The following is a 12826-nucleotide window of genomic DNA, read 5'->3' as shown; positions in this document are numbered from 1 at the left end:
ACCTAGTAAATAATTTACGCTTGCAAGATAACCTACGTTTTCTATAACAGAAAATGAAACCATCGAGTTGTATATTTTAAACTTTATCATAACCATTTTGATCCAAAACACCACGAAATTGTATCATTTCAACGCTTTTTATTAGTTTTAAGTCAATTCTTTACAAAAGTTTATTATTCTTATACGAGTGGAAGAGAAGTAAATTGGCTTCCAAGTTATTCAACCCGTATTTATCGAAGGGTAATACATAAATACTTGATGTTTGATTAGTTCTAAAGTCCAATTGTAATGGTTCAACTTGAAGACAATTATCATCGTGAATATTATTGTTTTCCCCATTTTGAAGCCAAAATAGAAAATATTCGCATTAGAAATGTAGGTAAATACCGAAAATAATAGTTTTACAGATGTGTGACAGCTCCCTCCCCCCCATCGTTTTGGAGTTATTCCAGTAGCTGTCCATACATTAAGTGTTCGGTTGAGTCCACTGTTCATCAGAATTTCAGAAATGGCATTGTTACCACTTCTGAGAAGACTTGGTTCATTAAAATTAACACCACATTTCTCACAAAGAAGTATAAGCTACGTGGAAAGAATACGGTTCCTTCAGGTTGGTAATGGTTGTCTGCAGTATGCATTTGCCATATAGGCCTAATGTAGGTTACCTGTGATTTTCTCAGTGTTGGGCAAGATGAGTAGGTAAACAGTTTTGCATCATGATGAATAAAGTCTTAGATGACTGAAAAGACTTGACCTAAAATGTGGTTGAAGCTGGAAGTATAAATCGGTTGGCAGGTAGAGTGGACACATCCTGAACACCAGAGCAGCCCAGTTGGTTGACCAGGAGGAATTTTTTTAAATTAATATAGCAGGAAAACCCATCCATAATATATGTCTGTTGTGAATTAAAGTACCACCAGTCAGTAAGTGTTAATTTTCACTGTAGTGTACTATACCCCATAGGTGGTAAACTATGGTAACTTACCAGATTAACAGTGTGTTGGCTATCTGTAATTGGTAGAATGTATTGTACTTGCATATTGTGTAAATTATAGTTGACTCAGACTACATATCGCAGCAACTGAAAGAACAAGATTCAGCCTGCCTCTCCCACTTGTCTGAGGGCCAGTTCTTAGTGTACAGCAGTGGCAAACCTTTGGTGCGCATCGATAAAGCCAACACGAAGGATGCTCTAGTTTGGCTCAGCTATTCAGGTATGGTACCATATTCCTTCATAGAATAAAACTTGAAAGTTATCAAGAATAATAAAGTTAATATGCCTGACATCTTTATAGGGTTAAGCTAATTCCTGATTGCTGGATGCATTTTAAAATCATGGATTGTTGCTGTTTAGCTCTTACCTTAGCTGAAATATCTGCTACAGACTGTTTAGTATCAGTACTGGTACTATGTTAGATAATTACAGCTAATTCATTTAGGAAATAGATTGATCATAATGATTATTTAGATTCCCCAGGTTGATCAGCAGTCATTGTGATCATCACCTAGCCCTTCACACTACAACACACTTTTTCACCTGAAACACCGTACTTTCTTAATACAGACATTTCTTCAACATAACAAAAGTAGTATAGGGGCACCCAGCGGAAATGGCCAGCTTCCTGCAATCCTTTGGGCTCATGTGCAGATGAGCCTGGGGCCACAACAACAGCGAGAACAAGAACAACCCAGTTCACTTGTACATGATATGGAGGGAGATCCAGAGCAAGTAGGGAACATAAATTAGAGTTGACAAAAATCTGCAAGTACAGTCTTCACTTCTGTGTTTTTCCTTCATCTCACCTACCCTCTGATATTATCATGCTTGTAATTAAGAATTCTCCTGAAGATATCCTCTTTGGCCTAATTACTAAAAATTGTGCAGTCCTGATTCAGTCTCTGTTGTTCTGAGGAACTGTGCTTCTTTGCTGACTCTCTGTCAAGGCAAACTTTTGCTTTGTCCATTAGTATGCTCCCTCCTTACTAGCTGAATTTTTCATTCAGTCAGTCCATTGAAGTACCCTTCCTTTCATAACATTTCTGACTTGCTTTGAATTCCATCAAGGATGCTCTGCTGGCAGTCTTCTCATATTCCTTTCAAATTTGTGGTAAACCTCCTTTTTAGGACCAGTGAAGCCTTTGCCATTGAACTTTACCTATCAAAGGCTTTCAGCAGTGTTTGGCATGAATTTTTTATTTCCAGTCCCTACTTTCAGTTTCTGTCTTTCCATCTATGCCCTCACTTCTAACTTTGTTTTCTAGTCTTCTATAGCTGCTGTTTTAGATGGCCTTTTTAAGCTGTCAGTGGTGGTATTCCTCAGGGTTCTGCCCTTTCTTCAGTTCTCTTCCTCCTTTTCATCAGTGATTTTTGTACTTGTACTTTTGGCCCTATCCACTCCTATGCTGATGAAGGTAGCTTTCATTTATTATTCTCCTTCTCATGGCGTTCATCACAGCAGTCATCTTAACAGTCAGCTACTAGGCAAACCCAGTTTCTGATGTGTCATTTATTTATGGCTGGGGTAAATGAAGTACTGTTTTTGATTCATCAAAAACTCATTTCCTCCTTCTTTCAGCCTACCATGTCCCATGTCCTCCACATGAATACCCTGTTATATTCAGCAGGCACAGTGCAGTTACTTGCCTTGCAAAATCTGCTTCCCAGAAATTGGATATATATAACAGATTCACAGGATTTACTTGTTCATGTTTGGAGTACTATTCCTAGGGGGGAGGAGGGAGCTCATCACCTACATGTACAGCTCATCTAGGTAGGCAACAGCAGCCATAATGTTTTTCATTCCAGTTCAAAACCAGTATTTCCAATTCTTGTTTCAGTTTATGTATTGTCAGAGTGGATGTAAATGCTGATAGTCCAGTACTTAGTAAAAGTATTGGAAATGGATTAAGTTTATCAGTACTGGCATAAAAAACTGGGTAAAATAGACCCAGGAATTTTCTGTTTAACCTGTTAACTGCACATGGCGGATTTTTGGAGGCGTCCGTGGTGAGCAGACATAGGGGTAAAAATGAAATTTCCCAAAGGCCAAATTTTGTCCTAGGAATTGAGAGAACACATGCCTAAGTATATAGTAACGAAATATTAGCTCAATATTTACCTTGGTAAAGCCATGGATGAACATCGAAGTGTCTGATTCTATTGGAATGTATGGTTTTGGTTTTGTTTATCTTTTTTGGTTTCGGTTTCGGTTTTGAAGGCTCAAACATGCTTGCATGGGTCGGCCTTGGTCACCATGGCACAATATTCGAAATTCACCTGCGCAGCCAGGGCTGTATTGAGCAGTCGCACTCGGAACAGCCCAGGCTGTATAGAGCAGTTAATGGGTCAAGTATGCATAACCTGGGATATGCAAATCATAACTCAATGGATAGGGTTTATCTCACCTCTGAAAAGTGAATGAACAGTAGAAGGGGGTAATGTAGAATTAGCTGTGATTATTTACTGTATACTGTATTGCTGATAACTGGTTTAGGTACAGTACTAGAATGATAAAAATGTCACTGATTTATTTTTCCACATGTTTCTGTACATTTAACCTTATTAAGATGTCTGCAGTGTGTAGGTTATGGAAGGTATTCTGCCACTGTAAGGACAGTATACTCAACTCCTTCACTTTGACGATGTAATTTTCTATATACTGTATTTTATTCTTGCTACTTCCTGGTGACTAAGTTCCAGAAAGATCCCTGTATTAGTGCAGTTAATAAAGTTAATCTCTAGATCCCCCAAGAGTGAAAAGTCTCTCCTAAACTTAATAAAAATGCCAGGAAACGACAAGAGTGCCAGAGAGTGCATACCTCCAAGGCAGCCCCATCCTCCATTTTTAACTCTGTCCTTTGACCCTTTTCTACCAGGAATTTAATCACATGTTCCTCAGACAGTCCTAACCATTCTGCCAAATTTGGTGCAATTTGATGTAGAAGTTTTCGATAATATTGCTGAAAAAAGACAAACAGACCCAACCAAAAACATAACCTCCTTGGTGGAGGTATTACTCTATACGGTAAAGAAACGTACATCAGTGGGCTGAAGCAATTAGTAGTACCCATCATGATGCAGTATTTACACTGAAGCTGCAGTACAGTGTTACTGACCTGCATGTGTGTTGATATTGTTTATCTCATAATCCTCTCAACTTTCAGAAATAATAAAGTACTACCCACAAATCCCAAGCGGCACAGTTCTTCTGGATGTATCTGAGGAAGGCAAACCAAGGTACAGTGTGCAGGTAAAAACTTTCCACATTATTAGGAATACAGTATTAATAGGCTCAGAAATGTCTCAGTTAATTCCATTCATTCACTCACTCAGTCCAGCCAGTGTATTTGATGATGTATGCAAAACTTAGATTGCATAGTTCAGCAGTAACTCATAGCTAAGCCCTTACAGTGATGCATCCTCTCACACCACAGCATATTTGCTTACCTCGTACACTACACTTTCCCAACAGAGACAGTCCTTCAAAACAGCTTTGACAAAAGATCCTAGGAAGCACCTGGCTGAATTTGCCTGTTCTTTGCAGTCCAGTGGGTTCACATCCAGATGAGCCTGGGGCCACAACAACATTAACAACAACTGAGAGCATAGTACAGTACTAGTACAGTTAAGAATACACAGTATAGTGAAACTGTAATGCAGAGAGCCATATAACTTGCACAGATCTAAAGGCACCAGACATATATGTAGTGCACAGCATTGTACCTGGTACTCTCTGGGGAAGGGGCTTGTATTTCATATATGTGTGGAGATCTCATTTAAGCAATAGGAGTCATTAGATATTTGTTTGTAGTGTAGTGAGAAGAAAGTAAGGAAGATTCTGTGCCTTAAACTTCTGGAGTTCATTGCCAAGAACATCATGAAAAGACAAGGAAATAGGAACCTGTTTTGTAGACATCATAATGAAATTACAGAAAGCATCCAGCCATCCTTGTATCACCCACCATCCCTACTTTTTTTTTTCTCCCCCCACAAAAAACAGGATCAGGAAAGCACAAAAGCAAGATAACTACCAACAAATTACCTAGGGCAGTGAACCATATATCCATTCACTCATCACTGAAACCTTTCAGATTTGCAGGTACACTTCACATGCACGACAGAAATAAATGTAAGTATATGACAGAACTGTAGCTTAATATAATGAAATGTAGTATAGGTGTTTGTGGTAGGTGCGGGCGCTCACAATCCACTCACTTAATGTAGTGCTGCTCTCGGGTGTCTGCCCTGTCCTCTCCTCCATCCTTCTCTCCTTCCACCTTTCTCATCACTCGCCACTTATACCTGTGGATCATTTTGTGTGTGAAGAGGGTATTGGCAATCACCAACCCCCTCCTGGCACAAATGTCCACTAGAGCACTGCCATTCTCATCCATTTCTTCACGCACATCCCATTCACCAGCTACTGCAACCACCTTCACATTCCCTACTTTTCCATTCATATCTCCAGTAAAAAACACCCTCTTATTCATTTCAAACTTTTCCATGCACACTTCCACATTTGTCCAGAACTCTTCTTTCACTTTGCTTGCACGATCTTGTGTTGGCGCATACACACACACAATTGCCCACATTTGTAGTCCAACTCTCCACACAATCCTCAAGCCAACTGATCCATACTCTCAAATATTCTCCCTCCATCTGTTGCACACAACAGTACACACTCCTTCTTTTGCCCTCTCATTCTCCCCCACTTCTGCACATATACCCTATCCATACTCCCATTCTCTCACACACACACCATCCCATTTGGTTTCAGTTAATCCACATACATCCACTTTTGCACCCTCGAGCACCTGGACAACCTCTCTCCCACCTCATCATGTGCACCCCTTACATTCAGTGTCACAATCCGTACCAAGTCCATGTTCGATCCTTAGTCATCACCTGTTGGTAAGTCCTGGTCCAAGGCTTCTTGGTCATATTTTTAGTTAGTTGTTTTCGGGGAAGGGGCATTAACCCTCTACCAACCCACTTGTTGTCACATAGGGACCTGCCATGTAATATGACTCACTAAATGTTTTTTGTCCTAATGCTTCCTGCTTTAATAATATATCAGATTGACGTTGTCCTTGGATGGGTGACCGCCTGGGAACACCAGATGCTGTTGGCATCCCTACATGTCAAGTGGGGTTGGTGGAGGATTAGTGCCCCTCCCTGTAAAACAATTGACTCTAAGCCCTTGGCCACCCCGTTTGGGATACATGGCATCTGGCAATGAATGAAATGCTTTAGGCCACATATTCTTGGACTCATGAGGCTGCCTAGTGCTTCATCCTAAGTGACGCACTATATATGACACTGTAGCTTCTCATTTATACAGTCTTGTTTGGTATTGTATCTTGGTATCATGAGACTATGGCTGGTATTGCAACAATATAGCATAATCTTCAAGACAATATTCCTATGTTGCACACCTGTGGAGGTGGTGGTTAAGTGGTTAGAGACGTAGTCAGCTATAAAAAATTAAGTAAATTTGACTAAAGATGGGACAAGGAACATGTTACTTGTTTTATTTCCTTAAAACAAGTTACTGACATTCTACAAGACCCACTTAACCCCTGCTAATAGCATGACACCAGCCCTGAAGAAAGCAGACCTTATATGTACCCTATGCAATGTGAACTGTGGGTACAATATTAGGGTTGAAGCAGAGATGTGAAAGTGTAGGACCCATAGGAGGATTAGTGTGCATCAGGGAATTGGCTGTCATATCTATGCCCAGCATTGAACACAATAAAAATGAAAAATAGCTAATCTTTTCCCCAGGTAGGAGCACTTTCGACAGCCACTCAGGAACAGTTGGAGCACGAGACCCAGGCCATGTTTACTGACCTACGGCTGGCACTGTTCATGGTCAGCTGGCAGGAAGCCCACACACTCTCACGAGCAAACTGCGTCCTTATGTGGAATAAGAACCATGCCTTCTGTGGGAAGTGTGGAGCCCCAACAGAAAGAAATGCTGCTGGTAGGTATATGTGGGTAAGTGAAGGCTGTATTTTAACCTCTTTAGTTTGGAAAATCCTCCCAGTGAGAATTAAATAGTCTGAAGTTAGCAAGAACGAAATGTAGTATTGTAAATAGTACATCTTTTAAGAGCTTCAAATGGAATAAGAATGAATTGTTAATATTGTGTTAGCTACTTTGGTTAAAAACTGATTTGGCATAATTTGCTAGGTAGATGGATAGATGTAGGTCTCTAGATATATACTGTACAGTATAATGTAGAGTGTTTGTAAATGGTAATGGGTGAAATGCAACTTTTTTTTTTTTTTTTTCCCAAACACAGGAAGACAGGGTTCAAGTGATTTTTGATGGTAATAAAACTAATGTTCTACCTTTAGTATTTTCTATCATTTGCATTTTTAAATATGTGTTTAGTATATATCATTAGCCAGATAATTCGTGAGCATTCATACTGGAAAGATAACAGGCATGTAATAGATCGTGGTTATCAGTAATAACAAAAGTATCATTCCCCCCCCCCCTCCCTGTTGTGCTATCAGTCTGTGTAATAAAGCAGACCCATCAACCACAGGCAAGCAACTGCCTCTGCAGGGCTGACTCGTGCAGGGAATCGATGTTCCCACATGGCTGACAGTGCCTCACCACAACGAGGCATAGAGATTATCGTGAACGTTTACAGCCACTCTGCTTTCTCTATTCCCATTCATTAGGCTTTCACAATATTCTCTGTCTGGTCCTTACTTCATCCCCATGGGTTAATAATTTACCACTTACATCCTTCACCATCCATCCATCCATCATCTAATCCTACATTGCCCCACGAGGAGCATAGGAGCCCGGGGCTAGGAAAGTTGGTCCTGGCATTTAAGATGAGAGTGACCAGCCTCACTCATCCCTGAGTGGCATTACATGAGCAATAAACCCCAACCATCCCTTGGATATAAGCCTTCACTGGCTCAATCTGACTGGAGCACACTTTCACATTTCTCTCCACTGTCACTTCTATATTTCTGCACCTCTTTCCAGATTAACTTCTGATTTTCAGAGTAATTTGCATTCATTTTTCTTCCTAATCATCATATACCTCCTCCTTTTTCCTCTTCACTAGTCTTTTTACGTGCTTCTTGCTCTCAGTATATTCAGTTCTTCTTTCGACTGAACCCGTTCTGTTATCACTCTAGCCATTTCTTCCTCTTTTCCACCACTGCTCTCTTAACCTCTTCATCCCACCATGCCATACCTTTCTTCTTTGTTGTTACTCACACACCATGCACCGCTTTAGCATTCGTAGCCAAGCAATTCCTGTACGCATTCTACAGGCTGTCCGGATCCATTTAATTCCAATTCACTGATTCCAACTCCTCCCCTACTTTGGTCCTGTATTCATCTGCTATTTCTTTGATCCTCAGCTTCTCAACTTTCAGTCTTTCTCCCTGACTGCTCCTTTCTCTCCTGGTCCACCTCGCTCCTCTTAGTTTGACCTTGCATACCACAGTCATATGATCTGACAGACCTCCACATCGTCCTCTCATGGCCCTCATATCAGCAACCATTCCCAGCATCAACCTCTCTACGAGCACGTAATCAATCAGGCTCCTTTGCAACATGATCCCTGTTCCCTCTGTACCATGTATACTGTATTTATGTGCATCTTTGTGTTAGAATACAAGTTACAAATGCACAATCTCCTTTCCTGGCACACATCCCTCAGTTGCTTCCCATTATATCATTTTCTCCTGGTACTCCATTACAACCCATTTTATCATCCTCAGGACCAGTGCCCACTCTTCATTCATATCACCCATTATGATCACTTTACAGCACCTGGGCATTTCTCACACTGCTTCATCCAGCTTATCCCAAAACCTGTCTTTCTCTCTTTCACTCCTATCATCTCGCAGTGTGTACACTACAGTCACTTCCACTTTCACCTTCTCACACTTGATCTTGACATACACACATCTCGAGCTGTCACATTTATAATCTCTCATTTCACTCTGCCACACATCATTCGTCAACGAAGCAATTCCTTCCTTCCATCTTCGCTGCCCATTCATGCCTAAGCTTACACATTCCACACCCTCCCACTCCTCCACTTCACACCCTTTCATCTTTGTTTCACACAGTGCCATCACAGCATATCTTGCACTCTTGACCAAATTCACCACTTCCACCCTCTTGCTTTCCTCATTCACACCTCTCACATTCCACTTGGCCATGCAAATCTGCCCATATGGTTGGGACCCTGTGCTGGTATTGGCTTTCCAAGGCTCTCGCAAACATCTGCCATGATAAAGTGATTTTGGATAGGGGAATCTTGGGGACATAGCCCTGGTTATATGGTTACCACCTGGTGTAGTAAATGGTTTCCTGGGTACAGGAAACCATTTGGCTTGTCACTCAGTGCAGAGACATAAGGCATCCCAACATTGAGTGAGTGGATGATGGGTGCCTGTAACTTCAGTGATACAGGCAATAAAGTATTAGCCTAGCCTTGGGCCCTTCTACACCCAAGGCCCTCTGGGGCCCCCAGATATAATGAAGGATTGACATACCCATTTTATACAGCACTTGTGAGATGGAGGGATGGAGTGGAGAGGTATAGGAGCTGGGCGCAGGGCAGTGAAATGGCAGGGGACAGGGCGACATGGAGGCGATTTTATTTGTAGCCACCCCTTATGGGATTGAGGTGTCTGGCAACAGATAGATAGACTTGTGTTAATATTCAAGTATTATACTGTAGTTGCCAGTGTTTTCCTCTGTGCCTCATGCTTTTCCATCAGGGTACTCACGTGTGTGTGGTAGCTGTGGGCTGACCCAGTACCCCAGCAGTGCACCAGTGGGTATTGTGTTGGTGACAGACCCAGCTCTGACCCATGTTGTGCTGGTGAGGCAGCCACGCCACCCCCCTGGCATGTACTCTTGTATTGCTGGATTTTCTGATGCAGGTACTATCTCATCTTATGTATTGCATGGCTTTTTCTTTCCTGAGTAACATCCATATGTGTACTTCAATCTTAGATCACAAAGGTTACATGAACCTTGTAATTTTTTTTTATTGATGGAATGCCTGTACTGTATTATCGGCCTGCATTTCACATTACAAAGTGCAGTCAGCAATGATACCGAGAGGCTAGACACATTCCAGCTTCATGTGGGGACATTACAGTCACTAGTTGCCAGGGGCCAAAGCCACCCAGTACAATGAGCTACAACCAATTTTTCTTTCTTATTTTAAATATATTTATTCCTCCAACCTATTCCCACAGGAGAGAGCCTAGAGGAAACGGTAAAGCGAGAGGTTGCAGAGGAGGTTGGGGTGGAGGTGGCATCAGTTCGCTATGTGGCCTCACAACATTGGCCCTTTCCTGGGTCACTCATGGCTGGGTGTTTTGCTATTGCCGATATACAGGAGGTACTGTATGTTACTCCATGCCTTCTTGTAATTTACAATAGTTCAGCCTTTTTATCTTGGCAGCACATTTTCCACCACTCAGTGGCAAGATAGTGGTATGATTACATCCTCACATAACACTTCTTCATGACTTGTATCATATTTTAGTGTAAGTTTTTTGTTACACCTCAGGATTCAAGATGGAGAAATGGCACTGACAGGTCACAGAGGAGAGAGTATAATACACTAGGATATATTGGAAAACAGGTCATCATTTTGGGTGGGATATTGAATCTTTGATAATTTCTCTCAATGATTTTTTATAATGAGTTGATGTAGAAGCATGGTCTTACAGTAAGAGAAAATATACTGACTGAAAAAAACAGTTTAATCAGGTGATGTATTCATCAACCCTTTTATCACCATGGGCTCTCCTGTGCTGAATAAGATCACCCAGTAATAGAAAAAAAAAAAAAATCATTTTGCTGAAGTGGTTATACCATAGTCCATATTAATTATACGGTTGACTGGGCAGGTTGTCAACAGTTCTCCCTCTTTTGTGTTTCCACCTTTCTATGTTTTCTGGAGCCTACATAACCCCATCCTTAAGTACACTCAACCCTCAGCTATCACTCCCAATTGGTCCCGCTATGTCTGCGGTATAGCCGAAACCGTGATAGCCGAATTGAAGAACTTATGGTAATAATTCTAATTGGTGCCATGACCTCAATATTTACCCCTAAGATACCTTTTTTGTACCACATATTAATATATACGGTAATAGTCTAAATATGAGCATGTTTTATGATGTGATCACGATTCTTATAAATACCTCTCACAGTTGATTCACTGATGTTATGTTTCTTCCCCACACTTTGCTTGGTCTCACCATTCTCTATAAGTTTCACATTTCCAGTTTATCTGCATAACTTAGGTTCTTCCTCTTCTATATTTCCCTGCCAGGTGCCGCAGCTTTATGTTGGGTGATGGTAGGGGGACGGGGAGGGGGTACGTTGGCCATGATCATATCATAAAAAAGATTATTGTTCTTGCTATCACTCTTCACGGTCTGAGGGCGTGCACTTGAATGGTTTGGTGGGCAGGAGACTCAGTCGGGCTGCCAATCAGCGCTCGGCTGGTGCTGACGTCACACGACCAATCACGGAGTGAAGCTTTTGTTGGCTGGGCTGAGCACTGAAGCCTGGCCTTTTTAAAATTTTCAAACATTTGCGGTGCGCGATAGCAGGCAGTTAGTGCATGATAAAGGTATTTCGGTAGTTTTTTATATAGGTGTGATAGCGAGGTACGCTATAGCGGAACCCGTGATAGCTGAGGGTTGAGTGTAGGAATAAATAAGGTTGGATGACTGATGACGATTATGATAATGAATGTTTTCTCTTTCCTTGTTTTTCTGGATCCTACCTCACCCTATCCTTAAGTGGGGAAGAGAGGTATGGCTGACGATGATGACAATGATTGAATATTTCAGCTGAATTTGGACATTAATGAGTTACAAGATGCAAGATGGTTTAGCAGAGATGAAGTGAGTGCAGCACTGGACCGAATCAGTGGCAACCCCTACCTGCGGCTGCGAGGGAACCCATCTGGCGAACTTTTTGTCCCTCCACCTGGAGCCATCGCTTACCATCTCATATCACACTGGGTTAAACGCACTCCCATTCATGAGATCTATCACCATATTTACTGATATTAGATTGTGGTATCTGAATATTTATTGAAGTACCAATACATTATTCAGTCTGTTCAGCCTGAGGACATCATTTATATTTTATTCTTGCTCTGTCCAGCTGATTTTATTCAACTGTAGAAAGGCCTCATTTACTGAAAGTCTGTCTTAAGGCGAATAATTTTTTTTTTTTTTTTTTTTTTTTTTTTTTTTTTTTTTTTTTTTTGAGCAAAAAATAAATAAAATATACATGATAATAGTGTACGGGTTTACCCCTTCATTGTGGTTGTTGCTTTATTGCTTGCAAGTGACACCTTGTAGTGAAGGAGTGGAAATTAAGCCATCTCCATTGACCCTTTTACAACAAGGAGTATCTTGTAAGAAAAATATAAAAGAGGGGGTAAAAACAGTCAACCCCTTGAACCAGGGTACATTTTTTTTCTCTCTCTCTCTTTCTACCACCAGATTATTGTATTCAGCTTAGGAGAAGCAGACCTATAAAGTGAAAGGCTTAATGGAGAATATATCTAGCCCCTTCAGTTCAGAGTATCTCACCAGAACTGAATAAACTTATCTGCTGGTAACAATAATAAATACAAAACATGTCTGAACTTCAGGAAAAATACATAGGAAGGATGGGAGAGCTGATTTAAAGAAGGCCTTTAACAGAGTTCCTAGGGAGGTAGGGAAATGGGCACTGAGAAAGCTTGGGATTGGAGACTGGCTGGTTAGAGTGGTCATCATCATCACCATGATCTGG

At 41.2% G+C, this 12826-nt stretch overlaps 1 protein-coding gene across 1 annotated transcript; it reads left to right on the top strand.

The window, feature by feature from the left end:
- The first annotated feature begins 501 nt into the window (after nucleotides 1-501).
- On the top strand, nucleotides 502-12253 carry LOC145410701 (NAD(P)H pyrophosphatase NUDT13, mitochondrial-like). The gene is made up of 7 exons (XM_080280812.1): nucleotides 502-610; nucleotides 1079-1214; nucleotides 4165-4250; nucleotides 6788-6986; nucleotides 9769-9933; nucleotides 10255-10400; nucleotides 11869-12253. The coding sequence occupies exons 1-7, from the start codon at nucleotides 509-511 to the stop codon at nucleotides 12085-12087; spliced, it is 1053 nt and encodes a 350-aa protein (XP_080136938.1). The 5' UTR covers nucleotides 502-508; the 3' UTR covers nucleotides 12088-12253.
- The last annotated feature ends 573 nt before the right edge of the window (nucleotides 12254-12826 follow it).

This window comes from Coenobita brevimanus, chromosome 86 (assembly GCF_032717465.1).
Source record: "Coenobita brevimanus isolate Jiangsu-jjx chromosome 86, ASM3271746v2, whole genome shotgun sequence".
In the NCBI taxonomy this organism is placed as follows: domain Eukaryota; kingdom Metazoa; phylum Arthropoda; class Malacostraca; order Decapoda; family Coenobitidae; genus Coenobita; species Coenobita brevimanus.
Note: the sequence above shows the minus strand (reverse complement) of the source record. Positions and strands in the feature narration are given on the sequence as shown.